Source organism: Bubalus kerabau, chromosome 7 (assembly GCF_029407905.1).
Source record: "Bubalus kerabau isolate K-KA32 ecotype Philippines breed swamp buffalo chromosome 7, PCC_UOA_SB_1v2, whole genome shotgun sequence".
Lineage (NCBI taxonomy): Eukaryota > Metazoa > Chordata > Mammalia > Artiodactyla > Bovidae > Bubalus > Bubalus kerabau.
The window spans coordinates 39,409,274-39,425,671 of record NC_073630.1 but is presented as its reverse complement, the minus strand read 5'-3'; the positions used below and the strand labels follow the sequence as shown (position 1 = coordinate 39,425,671).

General features: G+C 39.8%; 1 protein-coding gene across 1 annotated transcript in view; it reads left to right on the top strand.

Moving 5' to 3' along the window:
- The window catches only part of PRSS12 (serine protease 12), a 75,851-nt gene that overhangs the window by 9,620 nt on the left and 49,833 nt on the right, over positions 1-16,398 (top strand). The window contains 4 exon segments of the mRNA XM_055588038.1: positions 5,904-6,042; positions 10,768-10,886; positions 10,889-10,945; positions 15,325-15,475. Of these exon segments, the coding sequence (XP_055444013.1) occupies positions 5,904-6,042; positions 10,768-10,886; positions 10,889-10,945; positions 15,325-15,475 (466 nt within the window).

Here is a 16,398-nt window from a genome sequence, read left to right as displayed (position 1 = left end):
GGCGTTCTCTCTATGTGTGTCTGTCCAAATCTCTCCTTTTTATAAGATCATAGCCATACTGGACTGGAGCCCACCCTAATGACCTCATTTATCTTGATCCTCTGCAAAGACCCTATTTCCAAATAAATTCACACATTCACAGTCACTGGAGGTCAGTGCTTCAGCATCTTTTGAGGGGAAAGAATTGAGCCCACTGCAATAGCCTTGAGAACCAATGAAACTTGTGAAGAGAAGTTTAATCTAGTTAGCTCTCTTTCTCTAGACTACCTTGTATTGAGTGAGACTGATAACATGGCAGAGGAGAACCCTTCTGGAATGTCTCTTTGTTTTAGGAATCCCTATTTTTTTTTTAGCTAAGTTATCCATAAAGCCAATTTCTGTAACAAAAATCTTTTGTGTTCCTTTTCCTTTATAAAACTAGAGATATGTTTACATAATAAAAAATAGTAGTAAACTAAAATGACAGTGATTTCAACATTTTTAAAAAGTGTATTCATTTTCAATTGGAGGATAATTGCTTTACAATATTGTGTTGGTTTCTGCCATACATCAACATGAATCAGCCATAGGTATATGTATGTCCCTTCTCTGTTGAACCTCCCTCCTACCTCCCACCCCATCGTACCCCAAGTTCAACATTTTTGGCAGGGAATTAAGGTAATAGAATTCTGATCATTGTTGTGTATTGGCACATTTTGCCTTTAGGTAGTTGTCAACACCAAGAGGCTGGTACAACTGACAGTTTTCTTTGTTTTTCGCAATAATTCTTTTCATGAACTCGAGGGGCTCCTCTCCATGACATGCCATCATGCATTGCTTTATAGTTCCAGACTTTTTTCTATTAGTCTGGTTTAGTCTGTAAATTAGTAATGACTACTATAGTTGATCTAAAACCTCTGAGACTTCAAATTTTCGATTACTGTTGTTAACACTTTTTAAAAATAGGAATATTTAGAATAGAATATTTTCCATCAAATTGGCACATGAGAGACTTCAAGACCATGCAATCCTGGATTCACTGAGGTGTTGCTTAGAGACATGAGCTGAGACTATGAGGAACATCGCAAAGTGCTGGGTGGAAGTAGGAAAATATGGACCAAGGAAGACATCAATTTTTGGTAATAAGAGGTTGTGATAATGGAGCAATATTTACCAAAGAATCTGGTCTAGAATTTGTCTGAAGAATTTTATTGTTAGTAAGATAGTAATAGAAATGAGTTTACCAGGCTCTGGCCTTTGTGGATTGCTTTATTGTTTTATCCTCTCTCTCTGTTTTTTTTTTTTTTTTTTTTTCATTGAGCTAAGGGTATTTCCTCTTGTAATTGTGTACCTATAAATTTGTGCAAATGTATAGTCCTAGAAATTTGTACAGCCCATGGGACAAATCAGCCTCCACTGGAGAATTAGCCTCAAATATAGATCAGCAGAAAGCCACTTCTCTCGTGTTGTGTAGTATAGAGAAACTCTTAAGGCTGTCTTATGGATCTGCCTGGCTAGTTTATCCCCATGTAATGTTTGGTAGATTTGTAATATTTCACTATGCTGGTGAATGCCAATGTGGCAGACTGCATAAAGTGGTACCTGACCTATTGAAAGGTGCTGATTGCATACCAAGTCTTTGCTCAGGTTTGGAGGCAAGGGACTGGTAGCAAGGAGGGGAATCTGGGAGGCAGTTTTTCATGGCTCTGCAACTGCTCAGTTGATTGGCTCCATAGCTTCCTCATCCATAAATTGATGCTGCTGCTGCTAAGTCACTTCAGTCATGTCTGACTCTGTGCGACCCCATAGACGGCAGCCCACCAGGCTCCGCCGTCCCTGAGATTCTCCAGGCAAGAACACTGGAGTGGGTTGCCATTTCCTTCTCCAGTGCATGAAAGTGAAAAGTGAAAGTGAAGTCGCTCAGTCGTGTCTGACTCTTAGCGACCCCATGGACTGCAGCCTACCAGGCTCCTCTGTCCATGGGATTTTCCAGGCAAGAGTACTGGAGTGGGGTGCATCCATAAATTAAGGGAAACCAATTACAGTTCAACCGTCTTAAGCATTCTAAGAGAGCTAAGTGAAGCAAGAACGAAGTAAAACCAAAACCAAACAAAAACTACTGCCTGTCTTAAATGTATGTAGTATGAATTGTGTGTTCATGCTTTTATTATCTTAGGCATATTATCATGCTGATATATTTTTTTTAAAGTTCTTTAAAAAAATTATTAGAAGTATAAACTTCATGGAATTACATACCAGTAAGAAATACTCACTGAGTTCAAGGTAGATGATTACTCAGATATTTTGGAAATTTTTATGGCATAAGGAAAGGATAAACTACGTGGAGGGGCACTGCTAGGCAGGTGTGTGCTTTGGGGATGCTGGTGTTGAGAATGGATTCTGGCAGAGAATTTGTGAGTCATTGACATGCAAACTGCCTTTCCAGAATTGCAAATATTTGTATCCATTTGTTAAAGAAAAATTGGATGAGCACTCCACATTTCTTGCCATATAGCAAATACAGATAAACAAACCCAGGTTTTCACAGCATGTTTGGCGCATGTGAGAAATGCTGGTAGAACTGTTAGTTGACCTGGAAATTATTTCCAGTGCTATTATTTTTGTTATAATGATGTTATGGTAACAATTACACATTATGCAGACTTTTCTCCTCCTCATTTGTAGATGCCTTAATCATTTAGATAATATGCCTGCATCATTTTTTCTTTGAAAGCTTTTTAGTGATTGGGACAATATTTTGCATTTTATTGTGATTATTTAAATGCAAAAGTGGAGTTCCAGTTTGTTTTCATTACTAGAACTTTTGTCCAACCCTTTGATATGAATAATTTGATGGTGGTGGTATTTGTGGTGGTGGTGAATTAATAAACAGATAACAGATTAAACGGTTTCCCTGGTGGCTCAGCTGGTAAAGAATCTGCCTGCAATGTGGGAGACCTGGGTTCGATCCCTGGGTTGGGTTGATCCCTCTGGAGAAGGAGATGGCTACCCACTCCAGTATTCTGGCCTGGAGAATTCCGTGGACTGTATAGTCATGGGGCCACAAAGAGTTGGACACGACTGAGTGATTTTCACTTTCAGATTAAATATCATTTCAAATAACATGTGTCTGAGGTGAACAAATTAATTCTTTGATTTGAAAAAAATCAAAAGATGTTTTTACTGTGCATGATACTAGTATTATGTGGGACTCTATAGAAGACATTTTGTGATTATAAAAAATCATTAAAGTTCAGTTAAACTCTTTGGACATATTTCTTTAAAAATATTCTATAGTTCACACTTTTTAAATTTTTTTTTTATTTTTTTAATTTAATTTTATTTTTAAACCTGAAACACTGTATTAGTTTTGCCAAACATCAAAACGAATCCGCCACAGGTATATATACGCTCCCCATCCTGAACCCCCCTCCCTCCTCCCTCCCCACACCATCCCTCTGGGTCCTCCCAGTGCACCATTTGTTGCAGGAAGGGGGACCTCTTAAGTGTGGGCTCTTGTCTGACACTAGGAAATGAATTGTCTGAGGAGGCACATGGGCTGACAAAGCAAGAGATTTTATTGGGAAGGGGTGCCTGGGTGGAGAGCAGTAATGTAAGGGAATCCAGGAGAACTGCTCTGCCCCATGGCTCACAGTCTTGGGATCTCTGGTGATGAGATTATTTTCTGGGTTGTCTCTGGACAATCATTCTGGCTCAGGTCCTTCCTGTTGGTACAAGCATTGCTCAGTCAAGATGGATTCCAGAGAGGAGGATTCTGGGAAGTTGGTAGGACATAGGGATTGGTGTCTCCTTTGGAACTTTCCCAAATTCTTCTGGTTGGTGGTGGCTTGTTAGTTTGTGTTCTTTACCAGGACCTCCTGTCATAAAATAAATCATGCAGAAGGTTACTGTGGTGCCTGGCCAGGACAAATGGTTTCAGTTGGTGTTTCCCCCTAACATTTTCACTGAACTAGACAGGGCTTCCTCTTGCTTGGTCTGAATTAAAGAAGGTTATGACCAACCTAGATAGCATATTAAAAAGCACAGACATTACTTTGCCCACAAAGGTCCATCTAGTCAAGGCTATGGTTTTTCCAGTGGTCATGTATGGATGTGAGAGTTGGACTATAAAGAAAGTTGAATGCCAAAGAATTGATGCTTTTGAACTGTGGTGTTGGAGAAGACTCTTGAGAGTCCCTTGAACTGCAAGGACATCCAACCAGTCCATCCTAAAGGAGATCAGTCCTGGGTGTTCATTGGAAGGACTGATGCTAAAGCTGAAACGCCAATATTTTGGCCACCTCATGCAAAGAGTTGACTCATTGGGAAGGACCCTGATGCTGAGAGGGATTGGGGGCAGGAGGAGAAGTGGATGACAGAGGATGAGATGGCTGGATGGCATCACCGACTCGATGGAGTTTGAGTGAACTCCGGGAGTTGGTGATGGACAGGGAGGCCTGGTGTGCTGTGATTCATGGGGTTGCAAAGACTTGGACACGACTGAGTGACTGAACTGAACTGAGAATATATATGAATGAGTTTTAGATTATCTGCCGTATGAATGATGCACACCCACGTTCTCTCTTGAGTAATCAGGATTTGGAAGTGCAACTTTGCCTCCATTTGTTCTTGCCTCTTGTTTGAATTAAATGACGCTTTGTATTTATCATGAGAGATAGGATAAGTGTTTCTTAAATAGTTATATTTTTTAAGGATGATTGTGTGGAAAATAATAGTGATAGAAAACTAGGCTAATGCAAATGAAATGAATGGATGATTTAGAATCTGTTATTTTTGAAAAATAATTATAAAGCCATAGATTACTTTGAAATACGTGAAATGTGCCAGAAATTTTTAGTAAAATTTAATTTCTTAACTTCTTTACCTATGAAATAAAGGTCATCTTCAGTGACTTTTCACAGACTTTTATCAAATTTTTAAGTTGTTGTCTGAGTTTGATTCTACCTCTGCACATGTCTCAACTGCAGGCTCAGGACTGACTCTAAAAATAAGTGCCAGTGAGAAGAGAAATGTAGTTCTTTGATGCACACTTAAAAAAACCCTGAAATATATTTGATGTATGCTATTAGGTTGGTTTCAGATATACTGCATGGTGATTGGAATTTGCATATGTTATGAAATAATCACCACAGTAAGCCTAGTAACCACTTTGATCCACAGTTAAGGGATAAGACTTAAAATATTATCTTCCCAGGGATGCTCTAATTTAAATTTTTGACTCTTTTAAGACTGAGAAGAATGAGTCAAATTATGGACTGTGGAGCAGCTGAGTGGGGATGCTAGGTAAAGAGAAGTGAAGTTCAAGGGCCATTCAGTTACACCACACCACTCTCCTAGGGGCAGTTTCCCTAAGCCAGACATTAGACAATATTTCTGACACTTAATACCTTTCTGAAATTTTAGGCATTATCTTTAGCCTTCTCACAACTACTGGTAGAGGCTAAAAGGGGAAAAACATTTATTCTTCTTCAGTGGAAGAACAGATAGAAGGAAGATACAACAGCCAATAACAGGTAACTTATAAACAGCATTATGTTTGTTTGTTTTTCTTTTTTAAAAATCTGTGACCTCTCGTGAAGATGCAAAGTGATATATAAGTGATAAGAACTTCATATGTGATGTAATCACATGTGGGATGCAGTATCAGCCATTAGTCACAGTCTTTCACTTTTTCCCTTGGGACTTCTGTTTGCCTGGGTTAAAAAAGAAAGTATCCTTAGCATTGACATCAGGATGTTAATTAAAAAAAAAAAAAAAGAGCCTGCTAAATCCTCATTTAAAGAAAGAAGGACTTGCTGTGAACAGTGAAAGCCTGGCTCTCTCAGCATGTTACCCGAGGACTTGTTCAGTATGTTCAAACGGTTATGTTCTATCCAAGGATTTGGGGATTCTTTTCCATTTAGGGTCAGTGCGGCTTCGTGGTGGCAAAAGCACCTTTGAAGGCACAGTAGAAGTATATGAGAATGGAGTCTGGGGCATCGTTTGTAGCAGCCCCTGGGACGACGCTGATGCTTCAGTCGTTTGTCACCAGCTGCAGCTGGGGTGAGTTTATTCGTCCTTGACCGAATCTGTCTGCTGATACCTGAAGCGGGTGCTGGCCCCCTGCCATTACCTTGGAGAGGTTACCTCCTCTTCTCCTTCCGTCATGGTCCTCACAGACTTCTCTCAGAATACTTTTTAAGAAAGGGCCCCCAATGGAAGGAGTGAGTTCCTTTACATACAAATGCACTTCACTTGTTACTACTGCTGCTGACTAGGAAATACCTGCCAGAGACGCTCAGAGGGCTCAAACAAACCTTGTGCACACCAGGACCCAGAGACCCCACAGAGACAGCGACAGTCTGTGTTTGAGTGTCTCCTGCAGAGGTCCGGGTCAGCAGTGGCCTGCCGCAGGGGCAGGGGCTCTGGGTGCAGCACCCTGGGTGTGGCATAAGCCCTCTTGGAGGCGGTCACCATTAACCCCACCATAGAGCCACCAAAACTTACACAGGACTGGGGAAACAGACTCTCGGAGGGCACAAACAGAACCTTGTGCGCACCAGGACCCAGGAGAAAGGAGCAGTGACCCCACAAGAGACTGACCCAGACTTGGCTGTGAGTGTTCAGGAGTCTTCAGTGGAGGCATGTTTGCCAACAAAGGTCCGTCTAGTCAAGGCTATGGTTTTTCCAGTGGTCACGTATGGATGTGAGAGTTGGACTGTGAAGAAGGCTGAGTGCCAAAGAATTGATGCTTTTGAACTGTGCTGTGTTGGAGAAGACTCCAACCAGTCCATTCTAAAGGAGATCAGTCCTGGGTATTCTTTGGAAGGACTGATGCTGAAGCTGAAACTCCAATACTTTGGCCACTACATGCGAAGAGCTGACTCATTGGAAAAGACCCTGATGCTGGGAAAGATTGAAGGCAGGAGGAGAAGGGGACAACAGAGGATGAGATGCTTAGTTGGCATCACCAACTCAATGGACATAAGTTTGAATAAACTCTGGAGGTTGGCAATGGACAGGGAGGCCAGGCATGCTGCAGTCCATGGGTTTGCAAAGAGTAACGACTAAGCAACTGAACTGAACTGAATTGACTAGGAAATGGGTAGAAGCTAAGTGGTCCAAAAATAAAAGCATCTTTTGGTCTTTGATTGATTGAACAATTGGATTCTTCAGTGCCAGGAAACAAAGAATTGGGTCCTAAGATTTTTATTTTCCCAGCAGCCTGTACAGCCTGTGGTTGCTGTCATTTGCTTTTATCTTTCTGCCTTGAGCCACCCACAAACTCCACTGCTGTGTGTGTGTGTGTAGGAGGTGAAGTTCATTTGCAGTTTCATCCCATGCTGGGTAAGGTGTGATATCCTGGGACATGGGTTTTTGCACCGAGAGAATTCTGTAAGAAATGGCAACTTCCCTCGGCCCGGCGGCACCCGTCATCCTGGGAAGCTGCTGGCCCTTCCTCCCACCCTCAGTTCAGTTGAGTTCAGTCACTCAAGTGTGTCTAACTCTTTGCGACCCCATGGACCAATGCACGCCAGGCCTCCCTGTCCATCACCAACTCCCGGAGTTTACCCAAACTCATGTCCATAGAGTTAGCGATGCCATTCAACCATCTCATCCTCTGTCACTCTCTTCTCCTCCTGCCTTCAGGCTGACCCTAGGCACTCTCCTTAAAATGGACAGGTGTACACTGACTCCTACCATGGCCAATACCTTTATGCTTTGTTTCAAGGGGTTTCCCAGGAGCAGAAGTTTCCATTTCGGAATGAATGGTTTTGTTTTTGTTGTTATCATTCTGTTTTTGTGTATCATTTATTTTTTTCCAAGTATACACGCCCTATATTTTTCTTGACCTTTATCACCAAGGATCTTTAAAAAGCTTGAAAAATATCTTGTTATGAAAATATAAGGGTTAAAAGGCCTGAAAGAAAAACTTTCCATTTGCAAATATTTTAGATTAATAATCAATGAGTGGTAATATCTAACGTGATGACACAAATGAAAAGGTTAGTCCACTGCAGTCAAATCAGTAAGAATTTTAGTTTGCGTGTTTCCTGTCTTCTCACTCGAAAGGTGGGAAATTATATTTAGTGTAGGCGAACCTTAAGGGCTTAAGTTTTGTTCAGACTTTTGATTCTATTAGAGTAGCAAATAGGGTTAATGTAATACTTAAGTGATGCTTTGCAACTGTGATGTTGGAGAATGCTCTTGAGAGTCCCTTAGATTCAAGGAGATCAAACCAGGCAATCCTAAAGGAAGTCAACCCTGAATATTTATTGGAAGGACTGATGCTGAAGCTGAAGCTCTAGTACTTTGGCTACCTGATGTGAAGAGCCTACTCATTGGAAAAGACCCTGATGCTGGGAAAGATGGAAGGCAGGAGGAGAAGTGGATGATGAGATGATTGGATGGCATCACGGACTCAATGGACATGAGTTTGAGCAAGCTCCTGGAGATGGTGAAGGAAAAGGAAGCCTGGTGTGCTGCAGTCCTTGGGGTCTCAAAGAGTTGGACACGACTGAGCGACTGAACAACAACAATACTTAATTAAGCTTCCCTGGTGGCTTATCAGTAAAGAATCCACCTGCCAGTGCAAGAGATGCAAGTTCTAACTCTAGGTCAGGAAGAGCCCCTGGAGAAGAAAGTGGCAACCCACTCTGGTTTTCTTGATGGGCAGTTCCATGGACAGAGGAACCTGGTGGGCTACAGTCCATGGGATTACAAAGAGTCATGATTTAGCAACTAAACAACGATTAGTTAAGTTAGTTAACTAAACAATTATTTAGGTTAAGCAACAACTTCACTAATTTTTTACAATAAGGGTTGGGATAAATCAGGATAAAAGCAAGAGGAAGGGGAGAGCCTACAAAGAGTTATGGTGTTAGCATGTTAATTACTGATTTTATCTCTGGTATTTTGTCTGGCAAACAGTCCTTGGCTGGCGGGCGTATGTTGGCTTTTTCTTTGACAGCCTGAAGGTGTAACAAATTTGTAGGCTGGTGTCAGTGTCTTCCTTCATGTACCTTTCTACCTGTGCTTTTATTATCCCTGAAAATCAGGGAAGAATGAAATTTTCTATGAGACTGACACAAGAAAACAAAAATGGTACAAATGAACTTATTTACAAAATACAGTTACAGATGTAGAAAACAATCTTATGATTACTAAGAGGGAACAGTAGGGAGGGATAAATTGGGAGATTGGGATTCATATATACACACTACTATATGTAAAATAGATAATTAATAAGTACCTGTTTTATAGCACAGGGAACTCTACTCAGTGCTCTGTGATGACCTATATGGGAAAATAATCTAAGAAAGAATGGGTATGTGTATGTGCATAACTGATTCACTTTGTTGTATAGCAGACACAACATTGTGAGTCAACTATATGCATGTTAAATTTTCTAAAAAATTTAAAAACAAAAGCAAGCTCTGTAGTGGAGATGTGAATTACAGAGATTCTCTTGATTGATGAAAGAATGTAAACTACCTTTCTGCAAACATAAACTTCAGATCTGATTCCTTCTGTCATCTCTTAGTAGTCCATTAATAAAAGAGAATTTCGAATAAGGGCAGAACAACCTGGCTTTATTGCTGTCAAGACAGATTCATATTTTAGATACACCGCAAATATTTATTGTTGGGTTAATGGAAGCTGTCGCATGGAGACAGTTCTAGAGATCATCATGTTATTCAGATAAGCATTTAATTTTTTAAAAATTTAATTTCAGTTTTGTACATATCAGAGGTTGAACATATGTAGACTAGCTGAGTTATCTTAATTGATTTCAAAGTCTTGCTAGCAAATAATATTATATATATATATAATTTTTTAAAATGGGAATGGATTGCCTCTCTTGATATTACCTTGCTTAGGTGTGGTTATAATAATTGTTTCAGAAATGACAGCGTAAAATATTGGAGTAGGAAAGACTCTTCAAGCATCCAGACTTCTTTCTGGATCAGAAGGAAGGACTTAGAGACATGTTAGAGTAATTTGCAGCTGAGTGCAGACTGGAATCCAAGTCCCCCTAGATCACAGGACAGACACACTTCTTCCACATAACCATCCAGACTCCTGTTTTATGTCTGTAGTATTTGCCCATTTTCTTGTAAAATCAGCTGTAGATAAAAGCACATGCCTAGCAATAGTTATTCAAGGTTAATTAGAAAGATTGCCATAGGTAATCACTGTGTTCTGATCTAATGTTTTGATTTCCTTGAACTTTACATAATCCATTATGTTTGTCTTTTTCTTCCACATCCACCTTTATTGATTTCATCCATTTTATAAAACCCTAGTGCTTTGAGAAGGCAATGGCACCCCACTCCAGCACTCTTGCCTGGAAAATCCCATGGACGGAGCAGTCTGGTGGGCTGCAGTCCATGGGGTTGCAAAGAGTTGGACACGATGGAGCGACTTCACTTTCACTTTTCACTTTCATGCATTGAAGAAGGCAATGGCAACCCACTCCAGTTCTCTTGCCTGGAAAATCCCATGGACGGAGGAGCCTGGTAGGCTGCAGTCCATGGGGTCACTAAGAGTCGGACACGACTGAGCGACTTCACTTTCACTTTTCACTTTCATGCATTGGAGAAGGAAATGGCAACCCACTCCAGTGTTCTTGCCTGGAGAATCTCAGGGACAGGGGAGCCTGGTGGGCTGCCGTCTATGGGGTCGCACAGAGTTGGACACGACTGAAGTGACTTAGCAGCAGCAGCAGTGCTTTGAGGAAAGTTAGCCTACATTTGATCAACCTAACCTTGAGCATTGTATTTCCAGAGGAAAAGGAGTCGCAAAACAAACCCCGTTTTCTGAACTGGGCCTTATTCCCGTTTATTGGAGCAATGTCCGTTGCCGAGGAGATGAAGAAAATATACTGCTTTGTGAAAAAGACATCTGGCAGGCGGGGCGTGTTCTGAGAAGATGGCAGCTGCTGTCCTGTGTAGCTTTTCCCGTGGTAAAAAAAAAAAAAAAATTACTCTCTTGCTTTACTTTTATTCTGTTTTCAGCATTCCAGGTGAAAAACGTGTCTTAGTTAAATGTTTTCCTAGGCGTTTAAATACAGACCTGAGTCTGAATCATCATGACTTAGCAACAATCTAATTGGTCTTCAAAGGAATTCATCTAACAGTTGGATTTACATTTGAACTCAGTTTTTTTTTTTAATTAAAAAGTTTTTGGTTGCACCGAGTCTTTACTGCTGTACACGGGCTCTCTCTTGTTGCAGAAGTAGGGGCTACTCTCTAGTTGCAGCACACGGGCTTCTCATTGAGGTGGCTTTTCTTGCTGTGGAGCACAGGCTCTAGAGCATGCCGGCTTTAGTAGTTGTGAAGCTTGGGCCTAACTGTCCCCTAGCATGTGGGATTGTCCCAGACTGGGGACTGAACTGGTCTCCCCTGCATTGCAAGGCAAACTCTTAACCACTGGACTACCTGGGAAGCCCTGACCTCACTTCACATATTTTCTATTTTAATCTGTTTATAGGATTATTATATACTGTATATGAGACACTTATTTGGGTAATGAAAAATTGTGATGGAATCAAGTTAAAAATCATCTTGAAACCAAAAATAAAATACAGCAACTATAACAAAATATTTTCACTTTATAGAATAGAATCAAATCATAATTATTAGTGTTCTCCTTTGAAGATAGCACATTCCATAAAACAAATCACTACCTTGGATAAGGGCTCCTTCTATGCATGATGTCCTAGGTATTCAGTTCAGTTCAGTCGCTCAGTTGTGTTTGACTGTTCGCGACCTAAGGGACCGCGGCATGCCAGGCCTCCCTGTCCATCACCAACTCCAGGAGTTTACTCAAACTCATCTCCATTGAGTCAGTGATGCCATCCAACCATCTCATCCTCTGTCATCCCCTTCTCCTTTTGCCTTCAGTCTTTCCCAGCATCAGGGTCTTTTCAAATGAGTCAGCACTTCACATGAGGTAGCCAAAGTTTTGGACCTTCAGCTTCACCATCAGTCCTTCCAATGAACACCCAGGACTGATTTCCTTTAGAATGGACTGGTTGGATCTCTTTGCACTCCAAGGGACTCTCAAGAGTCTTCTCTAACACCACAGTTCAAAAGCATCAATTCTTTCGCACTCAGCTTTCTTTATAGTCCAACTCTCACATCCATACATGACCACTGGAAAAACCATAGCCTTGACGAGACGGACCTTTGTTGGCAAAGTAATGTCTGTGCTTTTTAATATGCTATCTAGGTTGGTCATAACTTTCCTTCCAAGGAGGAAGCGTCTTTTAATTTCATGGCTGCAGTCCCCATCTGCAGCATTGGTGATTAGTATATGGTTTCAGTATACAGATGTGTGTATGATCATGTGAATGGAAGCAGCGGGAGAAGCTCTCTTTGCTAGTTATTTTTCCTTGTTTGGGATATTCTTTCTAGGCTTTTGGTTTCACAATGGTGGTTGGGTTTTCTGGGTCCATGGTTGTTTTAACGTGTGACCACAACCTGTGGCTATCACACCTTTTTGGATTTTCTTGGAGATAGCAGCGTGATCAGATGTCCCAGGTCTTAGAATGCCAGCAGACAGCCGAGGGCAATGGTTTCTGATTGAGTACAAGTATCAGGGAAGGAATTGACCTGCTCCCTCCGCAAAAAATAGGAAAATCCAAGCTAGGGTCGTTCTTGTGAACTGACAGGAAGACCCGATGGAAATGGTGCAAGATGTCATATCAGGCTGTGCTTGGAGAGCTGCAGTCCATTTGTGGGTGCAAGGTGCATTCTAAATCTTTATGTCTTGTAAGTTTTTCCTTTTCTTCCTTTGCCTCTCCACCTCTTGGTAATCCTACCTTTGGCAAATACATGTTTACACTTTGCTACATCAGGGATGCTCTGAATCGGGCTCTACAGTGCGCTGCTTTTTGTAGATATTGCTTGTATTCTGTGTTCACCCTAACTGGTAAAATATGTTAATGTTTTTCAAGCAGTGAAGTAACTAAAATTTTGACAACAATCCTTTTTTTCAGGATCTCTGTCTACTCTTTATTTAAAAAAGCTCTCCATTCTCTATAATCTATCCACTTGTTTATACTCTGGCTGCAAAGGTAAATTTAAGACTGGTGTAAGCATATATGTATCAAAGGTTGAGATAAATTAGAAGTGGGGGTGAAAAAATATGCTTTTATAGTAAATTAAATGAGAATATGAAAACAGCTCAAATCAGCAAACACTGAGTCTATCTTAAGGTACAGCAGCAGACCTTTAATATTAATACTTTCTTTTAGTTTGGAATTTACATTTAGCATCTTGGCATGTAGAGCTTTTCCAACACTTACAAAGTAGAAGATCGTATCTGAGTATTGGACATAGGAAATATCAATATAAATGAAAATGTCTGGGAGTTTTATTTATCCATAAGTTAAATATGAGTCAACTACTTCACTGAGATTTCTTTCAAATGATTTTTGTGTGTGTGTGTATTTGTTGGGAAGATGTGAGACGGTGACTAAATTTTGTCTTTGAACTTCTTAATATTTTCACAAATACTTATACAACCAGTGTAAAAACTACATTTAAAAATAAAGCACAACATTTTAAAAAATGTAAGGTAGTTATGCCATAGTGTTTCTAGGTTGTAGATAATTTTAAATTTCCTCTTAAATTTTTTTGTTTTTCTGTTTTCTCCAAGCTTACCATGGACGTGGGGAGAGGAGAGGCAGAGAAGGATATAATAATTTAAGAAATTTATGTTGTTTCCATTGGCTTGTTTCTATATTTTCCAAGCTTCTTAAAAGAAAAATAAACATAATAACATGTAAATTTAGGTTTCTTATCATAATTGAGCAATCATTAATTATAAAAAGCTACTATATAATGTTGAGAACAGTTATGTTTATAAAGCCTATCTTTATCCTTTTCCAAATTACAAGTGCTAGTTGACTTATGTAAGAAAACTGTGTTACAAATATCAGAATATGAATAGATGTACGTGTTCACTAATCTAAATCCCTTCTCTGGTGTGATATTTGAATATAAATATGAATGTCCAAATACCATTTATTGATAGCTGCTTATACTGTGGAGGAATTAGAAGCATATTTCATGTGGATAAATGATGAGTATTTGGCAAAATATAAAACTAAATTTCCTAATAGGGACCCAGCCTGTTCTGAACCTTTGACCATCTCACATTCTTTATTCCAGAAAAATTAGAGGGCCGTTCTGTTTCCCAAACACATACAGCTTTGTGCTTCTATGCTTTTGTTCATTCGGTTCATTTTGTCTGAACTGCACATCCCCCATGTCTAACTTATGAAGCCCCATCCATCATCTTGGGCCTCTTAGCTACAGCTTCTTTAGAAGAGATGCCCTAATTTCCCCCACGGTGGGCAAGCACCTTTTGCACCTGAACCCCTGCAGGGTCTTCCCAGTGGTCTCACGTCTGTGCTCATGTTGTCCATATCCCGAGGCAATATACTGCTTAAGGGGTAGCATTTGTGCAGTGCCTCTCTGCCTAATAGCTGTTTAAGAAACAGAATTGAAGGAATGGATATCGATAGTTATTTTTCATTGTTTGGGATATTCTTTCTAGGCTTTTAGTCATCGTTGCCAATCCAGTCAGTCAACAAATATTTATTACATGCCTTCTACGTAGCTGGGTATCTGAAGTACTTGAGTGAAAGGGAAAGGCGTTCCCTGTGTCAATTCTACACTAAGAAAAAGAGAGAAAAATTAAAAAACTGATGAAACTAGATAAGGGTATTGTAGACTATAATAAGGAATTTGCATGGGGAAGCCTCTGGTATTCTTCACAGAGAATGAATTGATTCATACACAAATGAATCTTCAGTATTGTTTTTTGAAGGTAGTGGCTGTGATGTCCACCAGCTTCTTATAATGTGATAATGTAAACTTTGACTTGATCTGTACAAATGTAAAAATATTTCTGTGCTGAAAGCAAGTATGTCATAGATATAAGTGCCATTCTTAATAATTACGTGTTGGTAATGCTCAAGTTACTGTAAATTTAAAAATCAATGCTATCCCCCACAATACCATAAAAATCAAATGGGTTTCCAATAACTGCAGTTTTGAGTGTGTCTTTTCTGGTTTCTGAGGTCCTTTGGGGAAAAGTGAATTTAGACTGCTTCCTCTTGACAGCTATTTGTATGAGTGTAATTCAAGTTGGAGGGTTTTAATCAGTTGAGATTATCATTAAATATATTAGACACGCGTGGGTATGTCCATATCGCTGAAGTGACTTATTAAATATAACTTTATGATTGAGAATGACAAATAGAATATACCTGATCTTCTATAGCTCAGTGTAAATGTGTAGGTTTAATTTGTTGTTAATTTCATATTGCAGGTCCTGCGTTCCCCATCCTGCGCCTTGTTGGGGGGAGCAGTGTGCGTGAGGGCCGAGTGGAGGTCTACCATGCCGGTCAGTGGGGGACAGTCTGTGACGACCAGTGGGATGATGCAGATGCAGAAGTGGTCTGCAGGCAGCTGGGTCTGAGGTTGGTTGTTCTTCTTTTGTTTTGCTTACATTTCTAAGTTTATTACTTCCATACCCAAAGGTAGGTGTGTTTAAATTTCACATTTCTTTGAACAAATAGAAAAAGCCACCTTTTTGATCATTGTATTTGGCTGTAGTCTCCTTGAAGAGAATGTCTGTATACTTATAGATCTAACCTGTTTGTATCTGAATTCAACTGACTTTGTATCCTTAAGAATCTTAAACCTTTTACCACTTTTTATCAGGAGCCTTTACAGGACTCCCAGGTAGTCACTAGCACCGTCAACCACAGTGACTTACCAAAGTCATATGATGAAACTAGTTGTTGAGGCTTTAACTGAAGTTCAACCTCTTTCCCCAAAATATTGTCTAAACTTTTGGCCATTGCTTCCTTATTTGTTAGGTTGTGCTTAGAACAAAGAATGTTTATTAATGGTCAAAGGAAATAATTCCTGTGCAGGATATGGCAATGAAGCTTGTGGAATAAAGACAGAAAACCAATATTATATGTTGCTTTAGTTATGGTTACTTTGGAATAGTATGTTATAATTTTGTATCCTCTGATCCTTGTCTTTAGTGAACATTAGTATAGAAGGCCTAAAAGTTTCTCTCAAATTATACTGGCAGATCTTCTGAAAGTTGATATTTTACTTTAAATTTGAAAAAAAAAATTTAGCATGTTGTGGCAGGTAGCGGTGGGTTGATGTGGAGACTTCTCAAAATGAAAACTTCTCAGTTCTTGTTTTGCTTTGTCCAGTTAAGCATAGTCTTTGACTCTGGAGCATGACTTTTGAACCTTGAACCGTAATTTTTTTGCAGTTGTTTTTGTAACTGTCCCTCCTCCCCAACTTTTTCAAAACTGTAGGTTAATATTAAAGTATTTTAAAACAAAATAAAGATGTTTCAACATTTTACCTCTAAATA